This window comes from Nomia melanderi, chromosome 2, assembly GCF_051020985.1.
Source record: "Nomia melanderi isolate GNS246 chromosome 2, iyNomMela1, whole genome shotgun sequence".
Classification (NCBI taxonomy): domain Eukaryota; kingdom Metazoa; phylum Arthropoda; class Insecta; order Hymenoptera; family Halictidae; genus Nomia; species Nomia melanderi.
The window spans coordinates 3,430,404-3,453,296 of NC_135000.1; the positions used below are offsets into that span (position 1 = coordinate 3,430,404).

The following is a 22,893-nucleotide window of genomic DNA, read 5'->3' on the forward strand; positions in this document are numbered from 1 at the left end:
TTAATTATATTGCGATTCAATTTCGCCGGCGAGACATTCAAATCCGCTACCTTGTGCGATCAAAGGTTTATGAAAATTAATTCTGTACAGCGAAATAATGAATGATTTAATGTTCAACTGATTTTAATGCGAGGTTATAGTGATTGTATTAGTTTATGGCGATTGGGATTTGCAATGGTCTGAAGGAACGATTTCTGCTTGAAGATGTTGAGACTGATGTTGCGATGATTAGAAATGCTATAGTGATTTTTATTGACGAGTTAACTCGTCGTGAAAGTGTTTCGTTAACCCTTTGCCTGGTGAGTTCTTTTAGAATTGGCTAGAATTACTTCGTCATTGATAGTTTACTGAAAGCAAAGAGTAATGTTTAAATACAGACAATATTAATAAAAAGTAAAGTAATGAAGAATAGATGACGAGATATCTCGTCAATATTTTCTTACAATTGCGAGTATTATAACAACTATAATACTTTAACTGATAAATTCTTTACTGATTGTTGCACCCGTCGAAGGACGAGTTAATTCGTCAACGTCTTCTCATAATTTAAAAAATTCCAATAACCCTTCGCTAACTTTTAAATAAAAATTCTCCCAATCAAAAGCAACATACAAACAAATTTTCCACTGATTCTTGCACCTGTCAAAGGACGAGTTAATTCGTCACTCTCCACTAAAGAGCCTTTTTGATCATGAATCACATCAGTTAACAATTTAAGGGTATCTTAATGCCAGAGATTTATTTGTGTCTTTATCAATTCTCATTTCTATTTTTTGTTTTCTTTTTATTTCGAAGGATGGATCGTTCTGCAAACGATCAAACGCGAGCCACGAACACGCGACACTGTCCCGCGCGGTACTGAGGGCTTCGGGGTTTTCATTCATAGCCGCGGAGCTAACCGAGATGTCCGGGGTTTCGCGCAGGCGTTACATATCCGTTTCCTCTCGGTTCCTTTTCCTTCGTCGAGGACGTGTCGAGTCGCCGGGAACCGGACGCGATTTTTATTTGCTTTCCGAAATCGATGACCGCACGACTGGCCATGCAGAGACATCCTGTTGGAACTTTACTTCCGATTGAATCGTGCAAACTGAATACTGAGCTGACTATCTTTAACCCTTTAACGGTGGAATTTTATTTTAAAGTTCTTTATTTGCGCGTGTGGTTGGAAACAAGTGATGACGAATGTACTCGTCGGAGACCGTTAAGGAGTTAATAATTATTCTTCGAGGTATACGTCATTGATTACAATTTCTTGACACTCTTTGATAGTGAAATTTCATTTTAAAATTCTTCATTTGTATCTGTAATTGGAAATAAGCGACGACGAGTGTACTCGTTAAACACCTTTAAAAGGTTAAGAGGGAAACACTCTACTATATCAGTGAAATCAATTAATTTTACAATATTAATTTTGTAAATAATAAATTATGAATGTTTATTAATTTATAGGTACAAAGATACGTTCAAAAACTAGTTATAAAGTATTTAGCTAGTAAATATTTGAAACATGGGTTTATTTAACATTGACAGAAATAGTGATCTATATTTTATTTTTGAGATAAAAACATAGATCAATAATAGTAGAGGTTATTGATAATAATTCCGTAAATAATATTTTATTTGTTTTATTAATGAAGTCGGAATTTACTAACTTCAAATAATATATTTTAATATCTTTCTAACGCCATTAATGAAAGTCTGGTTTGGTACGAAGGCTCTACACATTTTAAATATAATATAAATTGAAAGGAAAGATTTAAAAAATATTATACTGAAAATAGCAAAACATAAATGATAATGATAAGTGCAAAAGGAATAATGAAATTGAATGATATTAAATGCTAAATAAATTCATGAAATATAGTGTGAAGTAAATTATCATACGAATTACTATATAAATATAATGAAATCAGGCATCCTAATTATTATTCAAATATAGTCAAATGAATTGTCATACATACAAACTACTACACAAACATAGTGAAATTATTGAAATACAGGGAAATAAATGACAGTACAAATTACTATGTAAATGCACTGAAATAAAGTGACATAAACTATTATTCAAATTACTACACAATTATATTGAAACAAATTATTGTACGATGGTACACACACACACACACCACTAATCCCGATAAAATTCTTCAATGTAACTCTGTCGCTATATCAATCCCTAATACCATAAATTAGATTCTATCTATTCACGTGTACTATCTCCGGATCTCTATACTTCCTTTCAACGGTAGTCAAGTGTGCTTAGATTGCCACTTGGAATGAAAATATAACATTGATAGGATAAAAAGACAATTTCAATTATTCCAGAAGAACATAGTATCTATAACAGATATCACGATACGATTTCAGTGAACACTTTCTTCCACTATGAAGAGACGTTCACTGTATTTGGGGATTTAGAAAATCGCCGAACAAATGATTCCCCGGGAAGATTCGTTCGTTTTCGCTATTCCAAGCAGAAATCCTACCATTATCGTATGCAATATCGTACAGTGACATAATAATATCGTAATGTTAAGTACCTATGTAGATACTGTTACTTGAAATTGGAAATCAATTGGTCCTACGATAAGATTGTCGAGTGGACTTCCCTCTGTGAAGTATGCTGTAGATAATAAAAAGAAATGCTAGATGCCAAATCTTTGCTAATCTTGTACAGTAATAATAGTAAAAGCAACGGTGATGATAATAATAGTGGGAGAGGTTTCGGGAAAATTTTGAACAAATACCATTACTTCTGACGCGAAAGCGTCGAATAAGAGAGGAAAATTGCAGTCTATGCAAATTGTATACGATACCATCACATTTCTTTGGTGAGATTCACCTTTATCGAGCGGACGTGATCAGAATAAAGAAAATACGAAATATTAACGTTTTTTGAGGAACTATTCCTCTGCGTACCATTCAGAGATAATCCTTCTCCGTTTCATTTATATTTTACATTTGATCTTTCGGTATCTTAAATCTGAACTCTATTATGTAGTAGATACTATTATGTACTTTATAATATGTTCTTCTGTTGCAAAGGGTAATTTTTGAAATCTAATTTAATCTCAAGAAACACAAAAATGAAAAAAATTCTCTTATTTAGTTTTCTTTATATTTTGTTTATTTATTGTGATACTCCAATTGTTTTTTAATATTATAATTATACGTTATTCGTATTATTTAATTTTAATATATTTTTTATGTTCATTTTATGTTTAAATTGTTACTTTTTAATTAGAGTTGATGTTGAGGAGTGTGGTTGTTAGTAATTATTATCGTTTAATACATTGTTCTGGATACTGAATCTGGGTAATGAACATCAATCTGGGTAATGCGTGAAACGAACGAGAAAAGATCAATGGGAAATGGGTGTTGCACAGTTAATCGTTGCAACAAGTAGATACAGAGAGCCATAGACGGACACATTAGTCAAGCCGCGTTCTATTGCGCGAATGCACGGCCAGCTATAAAATTGTTCTTCTCGACATTGTATACCTGGTGCAATATCACGCAATATTTTTTTTATTCTCTCTGGTATGACCACCAATATGTTTTCTTTCCCAATTCTTTTATTAACAATACCTCGTTATTTGTGAATGCGTGAATTCAAACGATAAAACAGTGAAAACAATTCCACCATTTTAAAATTACAATGTATTTACATTTATTGTTTCTTATTATCCGAACTATATCATTTTTGTTCTATTTTATTATTTTATTATCGATTTATAAATTTTTATAACTGGACAAAAGATTCATTTCTTCCATTAATAATAAAACATTATAATACATTTTTCAATAAATACGAAGAAACCTTACAAATGTAAAATTGTGTTTCTGTTTTATTTTAATATCGACTTGTACATTTTCGCAAGTAATTGGAGGATTCGTTTCTCTCGTTAATATTATAACAATATTATTCACATGTAAGCTTGAACAAGGATAAACAGTTAAAATGCTGAGATATTATTTATTTATTTATTTGAATTATATTATCTTACTTCATTTTCATATATAATTTATAAATAGCAGCAATAACGCTGATGCATCTTTCAAAAATACTATTGCAAAAAAAAGGCAATGACATATAAAGAGGAAAATAATGTATCATCGAGAGTTACGTCGCAGGAAACGATTTTCTTATATATAGTTATATTCCCCAAGGTCCCATGATCATCTATATTTCTAGGAAATAACGTAGTGATTAATCATTCAAGCTTTATAAAAGAGAAGCCGCAAATAACAGCAGAACAGTTTACAGATATAGGAAAAAGGAAAAAGAAAAATGTCACACCTACCTAGTCGATAAAGAAAAAAGTAGAAATATTGTTAGTTCAAAATATGAGTATTTATTACAGATAAATGTTGATTTGTTGGTATATCTATTATTAAAACAATGTAGAAAATTTGTGAATATTAATATTTTTTTCCTTTATATTTTACCAACTTACAAACGTTATAAATGCATGAAAATCAATTTGATTGGAAAGCTTTATACATGTATAATATAGTATAATTTAAAAGTATTGATTTTGAAGAATATTATAATGAAAATAGTAAAATATACAATGGCAATATTATTTTAAAAGTTGTATAGAAAATTCGTTTTGTATTCTAAGGAAATTCATTCATATATTATTATTTACATATTTATTTATAATTCGTTTATTATTTCTTACATAAAAACTATTATAAGAATGCGCATAAAAAATGTTTGAATTGTAACTAGAGAAAAAACTCGAAGAACATCAAGATAAAAAATCAAAAGAAACTCACTAATATAAAACCACCAACAGCATCCATACAAAGAAATTCATCAAAAAAAGAAACAACCACAATTGCTTTCCAAATGAAACAGCAATTAAATTTCATTTAATCAAAATGAAATCAAAAGATAAAAAGGAGTTCAGCAATACAAAGCCAACAACAACAGCCACACAAAGAAATCCAAGAAAAAAAGAAAACTGCCGCAATTGTTCTGAACAGCTGGAATCGCTATCAGCATCAAAAGATCAATGCTTCATAAGTACCAGACAAACGATTCTTCACGATCGTCGGATCGTGAACCGTGTTGAATCGAATGAAAGGAGAGTGGGAGGTGAATAGCGTCGACGGAATGGAGTATGGAGGGAGGGACGGAGAGGAGGGGAACAGTTGATAAATACCAGGCGATTACTCGGGATCTACGGATCGTGGATCTGTGTTGTAACGGTCGGTGGCCGTAGTTTCTTTCCGGGACTGCGAGCGAGCACGTGCCGTCTCGATTTCTCGTTTCGCCGGCGCGTCCCGCGACAAACGATTCGCGTCGACGGACGCTGATCCCCGTGAAAATTGACGGCAGCGAGGTACGTGAATCGTTTCACCGAACGCTTCTCCCGGAATTACCCGGGCATGGAGTCCGGCGACAAGGAGGCGCACCGGCCGAATGAGAAAAGTGAGTTTCGACGAGGCGCTTGGTGGATTAATGCGGAAAAAATGAAAGAAAAACGGATGGAGAGAGGGAGATGGAGTGAACTTGCGAGGGAAAGTGAGTGGGAATGGGGGTGAGGGAGAAAGGAGTGAGAGGAAAGGGAGAATGAATGAAGGGGAAGTGAGTGAGAAACGAGGGGAATTGGAGAATATGGAGTGAGAGGGAAAGAGTGAAGATGAGGGGGAATTGAGAGAGAAAGAGTGGGGATGAAGGAGGAAAAGGGAGTGAGGAAGAAAGAGTAAGGATGAATGAGAAAAATTGAGTGATAGAGGAAGAACGGGAGAATGAAAGAAAATTGAGTGACAGAGAAAGAAAGGGGCTGAAGGAGAAGAAGGCAGTGAGAGGAAAAGAATGAGGATGAAGGAGGAAAATTAAGTGATAGAGGAAGAGAGAAGGAAGATATATAGGGGAACAAGGGTGAGAAAGGAAGGAAGAATGCGAATGAAGAAGAAGGAGAAGAAGAAGAAGTGAGTGAGAGAGGAGGAATAAAAGTAGAGGAAAGAGGGTGAGATAAAATTATTGAAACTGAGGGTGTGGAATGAGAGAGAAAGAGTGAAAATAAGTTTAAATAAGAGAGACAGAGTGTACTTAGGGAAAGAAGGTGAGTAAGAAAGAATAAAAATAAAGGAAAAATAATGAGAATGAAATGAGTGGATTAAAGTACAGAAATAAAGGAAAACAGGAAAAGTGAAAGGGTAAAAATAAAAATAAAGTAGAGAAAGTCGGGGGTAATAGGGAGAAAAATTCAAGAGAAAGGAGAAAAAATAAGTGACAGAGATGAAACAAAAACAGAAAAGAGACAGCGGAAATGAATTAAGGGGGAGGAACAGAGAGAAAGTGGGACAGGAAGAATGAAAATAAAACAAGGAAACTGTGAGAGAAGAAAAAGTGAAGAACAGAGAAGGGATGAGAGCAAGGGAGACAGAGAATGAAAGGAGAGAGTGAGTGAAAGAGGGACAGAAACTGAAGGTGAGACGAAGAATAACAATGAAAGAGGTAAAGAATGAAGGTAAAGGAGAAGAAGAGAGTTAGAGAAAAGTCGAGTTGAGAGGCAAGTTGCAGACGCTTGTCCTTAACAATACGAATGCATTAAGGCTGTGGAACTTATTTGTATAATAATTAACTTGGAGACTGTCCTCGACTGCTATCGTAAGTTATCGGGTCATTTGGCGGAATGAAGATACACAATCCATTACTGTGGGACAGCGAGCGGACGAAATCGCGTTGGATGATTTGATAACCAAACCGTGGGTTCTGATGCATCTATAATGAAACGGATTAAAAGTTTGTCAAATAGAAACGGTGGAATGTAAAGTTCGGTGAAATTCAAAGTAACTTCAGCATAGCTTTCATCCATTGAAACTATTTTTAGTGGGAATCGATCAGACTTTTCGTTATTCGACTGTAAACATGAAAAATTGCATTGAAATACTTGAATCGATTAATTACTTTTGGGGGAAAATTTGTATTGTTCTGTAGTTGAGATTGAGGCGTAGATTAAGAGGTTTAAATTATCATACAGTAATTGGTTATTATTCGCTGGTAAACGGAGTTTTAGCGCGTAAAGAGTAAACAAAGGTTTATAGGATCAAAAGTAGATTGAAGTTCATAAGTGTTGATCCTTAAGTGAAGACGCGGCTGAAGAAACGCTGCAAATGGCGGTTTCACGGCCCGGAGCTATCAAAAGCTAATAATGTTCTTTCAACTTACGCTGCCAGTCGAAACTTTGGGAAGAATGTCCGAAAGGAAACTTGAATAATATAAATGATCGTATTCATTTATAAAAACTAGTAAATGAAAAATTATCGCGGCTCTTTTGAAAAATGGTTGCGTTGAGCCGCGAGAAAAGTAATTACAAAACTCTACTTTGTTGGAAATGAACGAGTTTCAAATGGTTGATCAGCGATGTCACTTCTTTAATCGAGGCGAATATTTTGAATTTATTAAACAATTATTTATGAAATGATTATAGAATTGAAAGACATATTTTGAATAATAAAATTCGTAAAAGCTTTGTTTTAAATAGACGATCTCAATAGAAAAATCATCTAGCATTTCACATACTATAAAATAACTTAATTTTGTTTTAATAGTTTAGTTACCTTATTCCAATAATCTCATTATTGTCTCATTATTTAATCAAATATTAATACCACAATTTCCTAACGAACGAGAATAATAATGCACACATTATTATGAATATGTATATATTCACAGTAAAAATAAATTAGAAAACAATTACGTAGACAGTAAGTTTGTTTCCATAATTTTACAGAATTTAACTTACAAAAAATGTTATATATAATATTAGTTTTTGTATAATGCATGAATATGTGAAATGTTTCTTTAAAATCGCTTTGTTTCTTAATTTACGTATGCTTTTTCATTAGTTCGTTTCAAAGAGTGTCGTCTATGTCTCATCGGAAAGTGTCGAATATATCTAGTGAGAAGCTTCCGAGTGCAAAGGTTTCATTGATTTACCACTCAGTTTGCGTATTACTAAATCAAATTCTTGAATAAATCCTTAGAGAAACGTCTGTCATTTTTTAATAATTGCAAAAGGAAGAAATCAAGAATAAGGTCATTTTGACCAGTCTGATAGTTTTAATGTTAATAATTGCAAAAAGAAGAAACCAGGAATAGGTCACTTTGATCCGCCTGGTAGTTTCAGTATTAAATTATCTTTAGAGGACTTCCAATACTATGATTACCATGAAAAATCTAGTGTAAAAAACTACGGTGATCCTAATTCTATCAAGGACTAATAACTAAGAAACTGAAATTATAAAGAACAACTACAATTTGAGTGGATTGTTAAGCTGTATAACCGAAAACATGAATCCGAGAAATGGTAATGTCCTGTCAACTGTACCTCATTGTTCTGTTAAAAGTGTCTTGGTTCAACAAAGGCGCTTGTTGCGCTTACGTGAAACGGAGGTTGCCGGTTCTGTCGTGGTCGACGGCTTATAAGCTCGCATGGCTGCCCCAAGACGTGCTCGCTGGCTTCACGGTCGGACTGACCGCCATTCCTCAAGGGATCGCTTACGGTATCGTCGCTGGACTGAATCCCGAGGTAAATATAAGCGGGACAATCGACCAGGATCCACCATCTTGAACCATATTCACTTATCCTATATCGCCTAATACCATTAGTATGGACTCTACTCGTCGTTCATGGCATCTTTCATTTACATCGTCGTTGGATCATGCGAGAGCATCACCATAGGACCAACAGCCATCATGGCGACAATGGTGCAGAGCATGGTAGCTAACTATGGGGCTGACATTGCAGTGCTGATGACGTTCTTGAAAGGATGCATCATTACTGTTCTTGGGCTGCTTCACCTAGGTTTGTTTGCATTGTTAGTTTCTAGGTTAAACAAGTGTTCTGGTGTCTAAGCTGCATTCTTGGAGAATACGACTGTGATTGAGAATCTGAATTAGGTGAAATTAGGGTATAAGCTGGACAATTAATTGTAGATGAAGATAAGATGTAGGCCTAATGCAGTAGGGGTTACTTCGAGTAGCAAAGGTTACTTTAATTAAGATTAGATGTAGGTGTAAGTTAGTTGCGAATCAAGATTAGATAGAAGCTTAATCTAGGCCTAACTCATTTGTGAATTGAGATTAGACATAGATTTAAGACAGATATTCTCACTTACGTATCAAAATTAAATTTAGATTTTTCTGACCTAGACCTAAGTCAGCTGTAGTTTGAGATTAGATATGGATATAATCTGTAGAACTGATTACTAAATTAATTTAGTCGGGGTTTAGGTAAACCTAACTCACTTGCATATCAAAATTAAACTTAGACATTTCTGATTCATAGGTAATTCAGAATTAACCTAGTTGTGAATCGAGCATAATGTTGTGAAGCTCACTCGGTTTGCTTGAAATTCATTTAATTAGAGAAGAATTAATAAATGACAAGTTGGCGCTTGTCAAATTCTCCAACAAACTGCAGATGTTTCTGTTCTCTATTTCCAGCTGCTCTAAAGTAATCCATGAAATCTATTTCTCCGCGAATATCCGCAGTGTAGTCACGGGGATTTTCAGTGAAAATTTATTAGGTCACGCGTAATCGAAGGTAACAAATGCCGCATGAATAATTGACCCAAATGCCATTTTGAAGACGGTGGAAGCCATTCTTCATTTCCCCTAAGAAACTCGTCGTTTTTCTGTAAGATTAAGCTCAGGATCCGACCATATTTTTCAAGAAAAGCTCTAGACAAGGAAAAGAAACCTTAAACGAAAATAATTGTAAGAAGTCTGTTTGTAAATGCTTTATTCCTGATTAACAATCGGTTATTCAAGTTCATTGACCGTGTCCAAGACTATACTACTGTCTACAGACGATATGTTTTCACGTCTCCGTCGAACTGAACGAGCAAGTGCGGCAATGGTACACGGAGCACAGTTTGACAAAGTCAGAGAATGAGTATAATGAGAAGAAGTGAGACCGACACAGTCCTCCGAGTATCGAAGGTCAAGATGCGGGACTTCAAAGCGATGCCGCGCGCGTTAAATATAAGCATGCAATAAAGGAAATATGAACTTCATTAATTTCAATCTTACTTTCTCAAACGTGGTGCCAGTGAATTGTTGAGATTGTCGTGATTAAAATAAGTCCAAACATGATGTAAATCGGACTAGTTTTACCGATTTAATGTAATTAACAAAATTAAAGGTTCATTTCCTTAAAATTGATAAAACTAGTCCGATTTACATCGTGTCTGGACTTATTCCAATTACGACAATCTCAACTAACCACTGGCACTACGTTTGAGAAAGTAAGATTGAAATTAATGAAATTAATATTTCGTTTGCTGTCTGCCTTTATTGCGTCTCAACCCTCGATACTCGGAGGTCTGTGTCTGTTTCACTTCTTTTCATTATACTCATTCTCTGATTTTATCAAACTATGCTCCGTGTACTCTTTTGCAGCACTTGTGATCGAACATAGCGTCCTTAGAAACCTATAGATATAAATTAAAATGAAAGAATTTAGTATTTCATAAACTTCCATAAGAAATAATGTCTTTTCCTAGGTTTCCTGCTGGATTTCATCTCTTTGCCAGTAATAACAGGCTTCACTGCTGCCGCGGCCATTAACATAGCTGCTTCACAATTCAAATCGTTGTTAGGAATACCCGGTAGATCTGAAGATTTACTGGATTCCCTGATTTCGGTATTCTCTAACTTGGAGAAGATCAGATATCAGGACACATTACTGGGCATCGTTACTATTGCAATCTTGGTTCTGCTAAAGGTATTTACGCCCACCAGTGGGTTAATGTTTGCCAATTAACATTATTTGCTTGAAGTACCACGTTAAGCAGCTTTGGATCAGTATTTTCAGAAAACATTATCCTTTTTCCTTATTTTGTTCATAACTGTGTTAATTAAAGATACTCTATAATTAGTAATTAATTGTATTTTCTCTTCTCGGTCTCTGTATTTACAAATAATCAATTTTGATACTTATCAATTTTTATTAGAAAAGAAAAAAGACCGTATCTTTTGTAAATCTATATTTGATTTAAATATTAAATATCGAATATCTCTGTGATTTATTTCGACTTCAAACAAACAATTAATTTTGATATCTATGAATCTTTGCCAAAAAGAAAAAGTATCTGTTATATATATTATATAGATACATAGAGTAGGTAAATATTACATAACAAATACATTAAACATATCTCTTATAACCCTTTTGTGTTAAATATTAAATATCGAATGTTGTAATTTATTTCAATTCCAAACAAACAAATGATGTTAATACTTATTAACTTTTGTCAGAGGCAAAAAAGAAATCTGTATTTGTTGTAAATCTACATTCGATTCAAATACTAAATATTGAGTATGTTTACGATTTATTTCAAGTCTAAACAAACAAACAATCATAATATTCTATTACTTAATTTTCTTCAATTTTTCTAACGAATCAGAGATTTGATATCGTAAAGCAAGAGGACAAGGCATGCCGGAGAATCTGGCACTGCGATCATGCATGAGTAGTTATAGAGTATAGAAACTGTTAGATCCTAGAGACTCGCATTGTTCTATCTATTAACTGCTGAAAATTCTGATCGCGTCGTCATAACTACAGTCAGACTGTCTAACATTTCTCTGTTAACATTTGCACAAGAATTTGCCTGGACGACGTACCGGCTCATGGCCTCAAAAGCTTGCATGGATCGTTACATTAGCGCGTAACGCTTTAGTAGTCGTCGCAGGGACTGTGATGGCGTATATATTTTTCGTCAACCACCAAGAACCATTTAAGCTGACTGGTGAGGATACAGTTCATCGGAATTTTTATTTAGATTTTAACTCTTATCACTCCTTGGCTGTCAAACTGCCAAACGCGAGCAAGCGTTTTACTTCAATCGCTAGTCTCACTGCCAAACATCAATACAATGTAGTTTTATATTATTTTACGTAGTTTTATATAGTTTTGTATGGTTTTGTGTAGTTCTGTATAGTTCCATATAGTTTTCTATAGTTTATTATTATTATTTTTCTATATAGTTCTATATAGTTTTCTATAGTTTTCTATAGTTTTCTACAGTTCCCCGTAATTTTATATTATTCCATATAGTTTCACACTATAACAAATACAATTATAGAAATAAAACATGAATTAATTTCTTGTTCGTTGGCACCATTTTATGGTTACTATCCCGCGTTTATAAGTATTCTTATCGACAAATAAATATTTTATAAGTATCATATCATGCCTCTGTTTTTATCTTGATATGGTATTTAATAGAATTTATCTCTAGTTACTAGCAAACATGCTATAATATTCTGGGAGTGATAAGGGTTAAAAATGCCATATAAACATTATTCCTCGACATACATTATCACTTCTTTGCTTTTAGAAACATGTCTTGTTTCTCGTCGATAAAATGAAAGATTGATAATGCGAGAAACCGTTTTTGAATCTTTTAGGGACGATGGGAGAAGGTCTGCCACCGTTCGCGCCACCACCTTTCACGATCAGTGCCAATAATCGCACATACAATTTCTTGGAGACAGTTTCTTCAATGGGGACCACGATTTTCACACTTCCGGTGGTTTCTACGATCGAACACATGGCTATAGCGAAAGCTTTTGGTACGTTGGTAGCAAACGTTTCTAATAATTTGTGCTGAGATAATGATTTTATGTTCATACTGTTCACGAAATTTTTATATTGCTTTTACAAAATTTGTGAAAGCAGCTAAGAATTCTTAAATTCAGGTATACAAGAACTAGATAGACAAATAATCGAAAAGTGAAGTTTTCATTTGAATCAATTGAAGTGAAATGAAATGCAATACACATTGTTCTTTTTCATGTCATATTTATACTAAAAAATTTATTTTAAATAGTGATTTTTAAGGACGTTTCTTAATAAGGATCTCAAATTTATGGAGATTATATTAGATTATGAAGATTATATAAATGGGAATAATTAAGAACATAACCAATGGAAAGATGCATTGTTTTATTAATAATTTTAGAGCGTGTTGAAAGTTTTCAAAGATTTCAAAGTAAAATCACGAGAAACTGCAATCCCTTGCTTGAACAATTCTAGAAGCGAAGTAAAATGATTCAACGGCTATATCAGCAACAGTCAGTTTCTGATCAGCAATTCTTCACCGATGTCAGTTCTACTTTTAATCAGTTTTTTAAGCCAACTTAAATGTTATGCTCTATATTGCAATGATTCTAGAAATGATAAAAACATCTCGCAGCCATCATTAAAATCAAAAGTTGACATATACGTTACAGTGTGTTTCTGAATATTTTCTTCACAGCCATACTTCAGGTCATGTCATTAAAACTTTCGTTTCGAACAAATACATTAAAGTCTTTTGTAGTTTGTCTTGATATAAATCAGGAAACTGATATAAGTAATAAAATATAAATATAAACTTAGACTGACATCAATAATAAAATATAAATATAAACTTAGACTGATATAAATAAGAAAATATAAATATAAACTCATACTGATATAAATGACAAAATATAAGTATAAACTCAGACTGATATAAATTATTGAAATCGCTTCTTGCACGATATCTGATACACCAAGCTTGCAGTTTTAATCTTCCAATTCATTACTAGCCTTCGCTTTTTGATACAAGCAACATATATCCGCGTTTCCCGGGTAAAATGATGATGTCTGGATTTCTACTCCAGTGGATTAATTTTTATCGCCGAGTTCGCAATTGCTCATATTTCGATGTAGCCCAACTGTTATTTCATTTGAGAAATACGATATTTTTGGAAAATATAAAAAAACAATACATCACTCATTAAACTCCCACGTGGTCGAAACAATTTTTTAAACGAAATAAAAATAACAAATTTCTAATTTCTCGTGCCAATTGCTTTTTCAATCTTTCATCTCGCAGAACAAAATTCGAGCAGTCTAATATATCACTTAAATTAATTCTTAATTAGAGAAAAATCATTTTTAGACCTACAGAGTCTTTTATATAAAATTCACAAAAATTTCTTCTTATAAAATTTACACATTTTCCAAAGCATGTTGGAAATTGCATAGAACCCGAGGTTGAGCGACGTAGTAATCAAAAAGTTAATTATTCGACTGACTCGTGATACGACGTATACGTTCACGAGATAGCTGAAGCATGAGCCATAAATAACGCTGTACCTCTCTAAGTATATACGTATTTGGTTTCGGTTTAGCGATGGGAAAATCTTTGGACGCGACGCAGGAGATGTTCGCTTTGGGTGTGTGCAACGTGTTTGGCTCGTTCGTGCGATCGATGCCGATTACGGGCTCTTTCACCAGGACCGCCGTCAATCACGCGTCCGGCGTGAAAACAACTTTCGGCGGTTTGTTCACAGGTGAGTCTTCCTTCGATCCTTTTCAACCAGCAGCGATTTCGATCAAACTCATGTGAGACATAGTTCCCAAAAAAATATTTGACACGTATTTTTTCTTACCGGTCAATATCCATTTTGAAGGGGTAAAAACACCCTTAATAATAATTTGAATTCTATTTTTATAATTGTAGCACCAATGGATAGTCGAGCTTCTTCTGATTAAAACGAGTCCAAACAAGGCGCAAATCGGACTATTTTTACCCGTTTAAAATAACTAACAAAATTCAGTATATGAATTTTCGAAATCGATAAAACTAGTCCGATTTGCGTCGTCTTTGGACTCATTTTAATCGGAACAATGCCAGCAATCCATTGGCGTTGCGTTTATGAAGATAAAGTGAAACTGATTGAAAATGGAATTTTCTTTGTTATATATTTGTTGTCTCCAGTCGCGGTATACCTTCGAAGTATCGAGTGCCGACCATGGTGCTCGACGCACTGCGTCTATCCCGCTTACGCTCGTTATTTTTATTCTCTCACTTCGTCGAGTACTGCGGAGTCATTTCTTATAAAAACGACTATACCCTGTCCACTTAAATGTCATTACTGGCTCCGGAGTTTTTTGAAATTTAAGCGGGCATCACTACGCTCCGCGCGAAGCTCCGGAAACGAGGTGGATCTGAGGCAATCGTAGAAAGTCATTTCCGAAGGGTTCCCGGAAAATTGCTTCCACCCTCACCCTTCAAACGGTCGAGTTTTCTGTCATGGACCGCAAACTTTACGTTAATTACGTAGCTTCTTTTCATCGCAGGTTGTCTCGTGATGCTCGCGGCCGGTCTGTTGACCTCCACATTCCGTTTCATACCGAAAGCCACCCTAGCAGGCGTTATTATATGCGCCATGTACTACATGCTCGACTTCAAGACGTACGCCATGCTGTGGCGGGCGAAGAGTAAGTGTTCGACGTCGCATTACTTATGTAAATTGCGAGCGGTGAACGTGAGCGATGCCTTCGCCTCGAGAGCTGAGCAACTGTTTGTTCACTCTTTACGGGAGGAAAATTGGAACGGTTTGTAGTTCATTGCGGAGGCGCGGGGTGTGCTTATAGAGAGGCGCAGATGGGGTTTAGTAATTGTTTCGTCGGTTGATGTTTTTGTCTATGCTTTTCTTTATGTAAATTGTAAATGCAGAGAAAAATTGGATTGTTTATGACCTATTTTGGGTCCTCTTTTTCAAAAATATTGAGAAAGCACAGATGATTTTCTGAGAAATCGTTAGATTGATTTAGGTGAAATCGAGGTAGAGTATAGACAAACTGGGATCCTAATAAAAGTATTTTTATAAATTCTGTATTAATAGATTAATATTATTAATAATATCATAATTAATATTACGTAATACTGTATTACATAACTAATATAATTAATATTATTATATTATGATATAAATTATTATTAATATTACTAATTATTAATATTTAGTTGTAATATGAGATTGATTTATTAACATAACATTAATAATTTCTTAATAATGTTAATATATTAACTTTAAAAAATCTATATTAATATTATTAATTCGTTAATTCAATATATTAACATTATCAAAAAGCTACTAATTTTATTAATAAATTTCATATTATAATTAAACATTTTTACATCTAATACTGCTCGATAGTTTCAACGTTAACCTGAACCATGTCTCTTCCAGAGATAGACTTTCTTCTAATGCTGATCACCTTTCTGTTCTGCGTGTTCCTCAAGCTGGAATGGGGCATAATCATCGGTATAATCGTGAACATAGCAATGTTGCTCTACTTTTCGGCCAGACCGTCCGTTCACACCGAGATCCGCCAGGTAAACGAACTCAAACGAACTTCATCCATCTTCGTGTCGCGCATTCCTTTGAAAATGGGACTGATTCTGTCCAGGTCGACGGAGCTGAGACGGTAATATGCGTCACGCCGGAAGAAGCTGTTACGTTCCCGGCTGCAGAGAACTTCCGAACCGCTATAATGGAGTTATCCGAGAAGAACCCGTGTAACGTCCTATTGGACTGCAGAAACTTGAAGAGGATCGATGTCACGGTCGCAAAGGTAACCGCGATTCGCTCCTATTGTCTTCAACGTGTTGCTCGCCACAAGAATTTCGAGCATTTTGTAGAGAGTAACGGTTCCTGATATGGAACACTTGAATTGAAAAACTTGCCAAAGCAAAAGTTACGCGTTTCTTTCAATGAAACCTGCAGAATCACGAAGAAATTAATAAATGCTCATACTGTGGCGGTATTTTTTCCACTCCGCCAGTAGAGGGCTACCGATACCTAACAGCCTTTTCCGTTTCTGCTCAGTCCGACGCCTATTTGTATATGAATGGCTCTGTCGTTAAATTGGTTAACTCCACTTTCTGAATTTTTTAAGAGTTTATCGTTAAAACACTTCACTAGCTTTTGACTTTCCATAATAAAAATAAATTTCCTTACTACTGGGCGTGACATCACGAAATAAAAATTTTAATACCTATGCAAAACTTGCAGTAATAGTAAAAATTACATCAGAGTTATTTTATATATTTTACATATTTTTTAAATTAAAGTTACGCCTGTAATAACGAAGTAAAATACGTTCTATAATGATTATTTCATTTTCTATTTAACGCGAAATTTTGAAAATCATTGTATAATTATCGTATTATTTTTCACTACTTTCTGTTTTATAAAGTTAATCGATTTGGTAAGTGAGCCATTCAAATATACTATGTGTAAGACACGTGTCTACCAGAAAGCCTGAAGGACCCCATTAAAAAGCAATAAGATATTGTATTTTTTTATATTTAGTGATGTAAGTTAATCTCATTGAAAATCGCCAACTACAAGCCCAGTTTTTTTTAAATTAGCCGGTACACAATGTGTTAAGATTTAATTTTCTTTTCAACCGCTGCTCATGTCTTGTCCCGCAGAACTTGAAGTTGCTGGCGAACGATCTGCACCTCCGCGGCCAGAGCCTGACTTGTATTAACTGCCAAGATGGTGTCCTAGCGGTGCTCAGAACGATCGCACCCGATCTCTGCGGCAGCGACACGTGGGAACGATAAAATGATGGAAATGACACGTTTTAGGTGTTTTGTTCCCATTTGAATGAAAGTTAATCCTCTATAGGTTCGTGTGACTTTGAAGTCGCATACCAATATAAATATTGTTGATTTATTTCATTTTGCATAGCAAAGTGGCGAATAAAATGAAGTAATTAATTAACTTAAACTTTTATACGCTCAGGCCTGAAAGTTCAACGTCATTGTAATTTCAAAATTACAAGATAAAATTAATTTGTATTTACAGGTTGGTATTTGTTAATTTTATATTATATACAATCTTTTTATTGCGATGAAAAGAAATTCGGCCTATAGAGGGTTAAATTAAAATAGTACTTGATGTTAACGTGGAACCGACGATTGGTTGGAATAACTGGTTCGTAGATTTCCATGGGATTGATGAGAGTCTGCTCAAGTTATTCGCGATTTTTGTCGCGATGACGAGTTAATTGCTAACAAGGGAAGTTATCGAACCTGGGAATTCTGAAAATCATGAACCTTTGTGTGTAAGTAGATTAAGTCAATCCTAATACATCGCAATTCTTTTCTAAATTTTTCAAAATTTCAACATTTTTCTTTCTTTTCAATACAATAAAATTTTAATTTTAATTTTATTTTATTAAAATTTTATATTACAATTTAAAATTTTTTTGACTGTCTCTTACCGTTTTCAAGATAATCCATGGTAAAGAAAAATTTGCATTTTCTTCAAGGGATGGTTTCACCCCTTCAAAGTGAAACTCGACACGAGAAAAATTGCAATGTATTAGGCTTAACTTACTCTAGTTAGACACAAAGTTTCATAATATTATTTTGAATTTCCGGGTTCGACAACATCCCTTGTAATTTAAGCAACTAAAGCTATAAAAACGAAGGTCTTTTCCGAGAAGAGTATGATTTAATCCACTTGCGTCATACAACAGTATTAAATATGTTTAATGATAATAGCAAGTGATATGTAACACTTGAGTACAAATATTTGAAACAGTACAAATATCTAGAGGTTCCAGTGTTTCATGAATGACTGAAACGAAGAAATAACTATATAGATCGCAATAGTACGTAATAACCCAATGATGCAAATGGGTTAAGAAGTTGATCGATTTTCCAATTTTAGGAATTTGTTGAACTCACTTTTCAAGAGTTAAATCGTTCTTTTAGCAATCCTGCTAATAAAAGTGGTAACGATCAAAGAAAGTTGAACGATAGGTGTAAATGTATAATAGCGATGAAGTAACAGATTGTAAACATTATTAATATGATTAATACGTATTGATTCATCATTAACAGCTAAGGGAATCATGAACGCCTCAGCCCGTTCGAGTAAGTACTTTAATCATGAAATACAGCCCGAGTTCACAGGCCGCTAACGTTATCGAAAGATATGAAATACGAGTCGAGATTAGTGCTGGCCTGAAACGCGTTTAATCCATCACTCGCGCATCCAATCTCCGATATTTTCTATTCTCCTTTTACCGAACTGTTTTCCTCATTTCCTCGTTCCGACGTTTCTGCAAATGCATTTAACGCGTCCCTTAATAACGTTCTTTGTGTCGCGCGATGCATCTGGGTTAGATGTTCCAGTGTTAACTCGCTAATTGGTCCCGTCCTCAAAATCTCATCCTGACCTAACTAAAGCTCTTCGAAGCTTGGCTACATTTGATTAAGGTTCGCGCGAAACTCGGTTACAAAAGTTTGGTTCACAAGCGAGATCTGATTCCGAGCTAATACGAGTTAAGCTGCTTAGATCTTGGGCGGGGTGCATCTGAATTATACTTGGAAAAAGTTAGGTTTCAATTAAGTTTGGGTACACTCAGTGAAATGTAAGTTAAACTAGATAAAACTCGATTAGATCTGAATTAAGTGCACTCAAAATTGATTGAATACGAGTTTAACGTGGTGGAACTCGGTTAGGTCTGAGTTACGCTTGGACAAACTGAGTTAAGTTTAAATTAAACTAGATTGGACCTGGCTAGGTCTGAATCAAGCTTAGTTGAAATTGATTAGGATTAAGCTTAGCCTAGTAAAACACAATTATATACTTACGAACTAGTCGAGGAGAAGCTTAGTCAAGTGTGAATCAAATGGGATAAAAGGCAGTTAGATTTGTGCAAACATAAAGTGAACGTTTTGGGCAAACAAAATCCAATTAGTTCCAAATTAAACTAGTCAAAACATGGTTAAATCTAAACCAGTCTCACTCAAAACTGACTAGCTCTAAGCTCAGCTCAGTAAAGTTAAATTCGCTCTGATTTAATCTTGCTACTCTAAGTTAGTCTTACGTCAATCGAAGTTAAATCTGCTGTACACTTCAACAGACCCAGTTAATTCTGAACAAGGTTTGACATACCTAGATAAATTTACTTTAAGCTTGTCCAAACTGGTTAGTTTCGTTTTAGTCTTCTCAGTTATGTCTCTAACGCACCTGGCACAAGAAGATAGAAGAAATTTGCAAGTGAATGAAGTAGAGCACACAATATACGGTAATATGTATATTTCATGGATGGACAGATAATGGTAAACGGATAAGACGGGTCCGTATAAGGATTAAGTTACATATTCCGTGGTGTATATAGAAGCTAAGCTGGTTGGCCGAAAATGTTGGTTATCATCCGACGTGGTCAGACGTTAGGGGTTCGTTGGGGTAGTTGGATCGATTCGATGGTTGGTCTCGACGTGTTTCTCCATCGTTTCGTTTTCCAGTAAGATCCAGTAACAATACTTGCAGTACGCTCGACGGTGAAACTTGACGTGTGTCGATAACGATAACAAAGTGGCAATCTGCTCGCGACAGAAATTGCACTCGAATCCCAAGGGTCGTTGCTCTGAAAGCTGTTGTTCGAAAACTTGCTTGGTCTGACTCGAAAAATATTACTTTCGTATTTCCCATTGATGGTCCCGGAACCGGCAGACCAACTCAGAAAACGGGGCAATAGGAAATAAGTGGAGTATAATATGAAATACAATTTTTCGATTAGAACTTTCTCTAGTTTTAGATTGATTCTTGCCGCCAACACCGTGCGCTGTTCATATAAGAACGGTAAGAAATGTTTGAGGCGTGTATTTCGTACGGAAGCTTTGAATTAATGTACAGTATGTAACTGTTTGTATGTTTGCCAAACTGTAAACTGAAGGAGAATGTGTTATTTTGTACTTAATACAGTGGATGGATATTTTGAGACTTGTGGAATAAATTGTTTAAAAATATTTCTGCTGTTTATTGTTTAAAGAATAGGCTACCTGAAGTGTGTATATTTTTCATGCAAAAGGGAATCGAACAAACCTCTGCTATTTTGAGAGTTCAAGTTTTGTTTTTAAAATATTGATAATTGTAGTTTCAATTTCCCCGTTTTCAACGCGTTTTTCATTTTATCTACTAATATTACGTAAATGTATTTTTCATAATTTTTCATATATGAACTTCTCGTAAACATATCGTTTTATTATAAATTTGTGTAAGTATTATGTTCCATTTATATAAGAAATATAAATGTTCCGGGTAATTCTAAACTGTTAGGTCACCCAATATAAATCATATTTTGACATAGAAATTAATATTCAATTTTTTTTAATGTTTCATTTTCATTATATTTTTAGAAAGCAGCTGGTGATATTCTGAATATAATTTGTATATAAATAATAATGTAAATAAATTTGGATATGGTAAACAATAATTCGAATAAATTGCACTTACGTTCGTGGCATCTCCACCGCCGCCATTATCATTCTTCTCCGTGATTACCGTGTACTGAGGTGCTTTAGAGTCTGAGTTCTGTTTGCGACGTAATTGTAGTGGCAACACGACCGGATATTTCCCAGTTTCGAACTATAACCAAATTTTTTTCATTTCAACATCTTGCACGACACTAATTACTCGGAAACTGCAGGAACGTTCGAACCACTAAAAGTTACACCGCCATATTACCAGAGTCAAAACTTCCTACGCAAACTAATTTATTTTGCATATTAAATGACAATATACCTTTGACAAACAACACATAGAAAATCGGTCATATTAAATCAAAAAATTAATTTTAGATCCCATAATAAACAGAGTATAATTATGAACAATATTTTCAAGTAACTGAAATATTAATATCACTTCCGTTACAAAACGTCTACTCAAAATCATAAATATTTTTGATAAGTTCATTTCTTTATAATACTTTTTTTACTTGGTTAAATAATGTATTAATTAGTAATATTATAATCGTAATCGATCGATCCAACGGTCAAATTATGATAAATATTACACAATTGTTCTTATAAATATTTCTTCCCGCGAGTTTCATAGTTGCGCGGTCGAACTTTTCAAGAATCGCACTGCGCATGTCGTCGACTTCAGTCTGTGCGTAGTTTTCGTAGAGTGCGCGTCGCTTCGAACGGGCTGGTAAGATTTTTCATTTTTGTGTTAAATTTTGTACGTAATTATCATAATATTGCATAATTTCGATAGTCGGAGAAACATAGAATATAAATTTAGTAAATTCCAACCAAATTTCATGTTAGTATACAAAATATTCCTTAAAAACTATCGTCGGGCAACGTGTGACGTCACGCGCAGTCGGTTTACCATAGCGACACCTTCGTTTCAAACATTCTGGGTATTCGATTCCATTTGTCTCACTCGTAATTGTTGATTACATTGCAAATTCAATTCTAAATTCGAGTATAAAGCATACTTGTCACGGATCTGATCAACTTTATTGCAAATTTTCGGAATTTATCTTATTTATTTGTCATATACTTTTCGCGGAAAATTCAATGTCATGGCGGTATAAGTGACTGTTGCGTCATTTTCGATTTAAATGTCTGCTCCATATAAATTCAACGCATAAATGTTACATAACATTAGAAACTATGATATTCCTTGAATCAAGGAAACATAATTCTTATATTTAATGCTTCACAATTACCTAGAACTTTCGAGCCAATAGTTTATTAGTATTCAATGTAATTCGGTGAAACTTTTTCGCGGTAAAACGCCGCGCCATCTTGCCTCGCCCAACCGAAGCCGTTACTTGTTTCAAATATTGGCGGTATTTAAATCGCGCGATTTTTCGTTGTCGAGTCTCGCGGTTCGCGTTAATTTGTTCGTTAATTCGTGGCCGAGGAACGATAATACCGTTGTCAGTGTGGTGGGAAAAAAAGTGACTAAAGAGACAATGGATGCGCCCGGGACTAACCTTTCTGAAACTTTGATTCGGCGGACGAATGTCGTAGACGAAATCCTTTTTGGACATCTTCTCGCTGATGTTGCGATTGCATCGCAGATTATACTTGGATGCATCCCCCGACATCGGACTCCTCGACGATTTCTTGCAGCTCTCGTGAGTGTTCATTACAATTTCTATCATTTGTTTATATCATTTGTTTCCGATGCTCATTTGCTTAAAGACGAAAAAAAAGAGATTTGCTGGTTTTTATTATGAAACGTATTTATTAATTTTTTTGTAATGATAAATTACAGATATCCCT

The 22,893-nt window shown here is 34.5% G+C and overlaps 3 protein-coding genes across 7 annotated transcripts in view; 2 read left to right on the plus strand and 1 right to left on the minus strand.

The window, feature by feature from the left end:
- LOC116425953 (trissin receptor-like) overlaps positions 1–21,345 on the minus strand; it is a 56,420-nt gene extending 35,075 nt beyond the window's left edge. Inside the window, exon 1 of one of the 2 annotated variants that reach the window (XR_013001498.1) lies at positions 21,110–21,345. The gene's annotated coding sequence lies outside the window, so the exon portion shown is untranslated. Of the gene's footprint in view, positions 1–493; positions 869–21,109 lie in introns of those variants that run through there. The other variant, XM_076374598.1, reaches the window with a different exon arrangement.
- LOC116425950 (sodium-independent sulfate anion transporter) lies at positions 5,204–20,614 on the plus strand. 2 transcript variants are annotated; one of them, XM_031974315.2, is made up of 11 exons: positions 5,204–5,440; positions 8,368–8,549; positions 8,630–8,825; positions 10,528–10,748; positions 11,631–11,775; positions 12,437–12,601; positions 14,189–14,350; positions 15,141–15,281; positions 16,037–16,182; positions 16,257–16,421; positions 17,284–20,614. In XM_031974315.2, the coding sequence occupies exons 1-11, from the start codon at positions 5,398–5,400 to the stop codon at positions 17,416–17,418; spliced, it is 1,701 nt and encodes a 566-aa protein (XP_031830175.1). In that variant the 5' UTR covers positions 5,204–5,397; the 3' UTR covers positions 17,419–20,614. The 2 variants fall into 2 exon arrangements, with proteins under 2 accessions (XP_031830175.1, XP_076230705.1); XM_076374590.1 differs by lacking the exon at positions 5,204–5,440 and adding an exon at positions 5,673–5,943.
- A 424-nt stretch (positions 21,346–21,769) lies between the features above and the next one.
- Positions 21,770–22,893, plus strand: part of LOC116425946 (uncharacterized) — a 262,805-nt gene continuing 261,681 nt past the window's right edge. For 2 of the 3 annotated variants that reach the window (XM_076374563.1, XM_076374567.1), the window contains exons 1-2: positions 21,770–21,805; positions 22,336–22,745. The gene's annotated coding sequence lies outside the window, so the exon portion shown is untranslated. The remainder of the gene's footprint in view (positions 21,806–22,335; positions 22,746–22,893) is intronic. The other variant, XM_076374565.1, reaches the window with a different exon arrangement.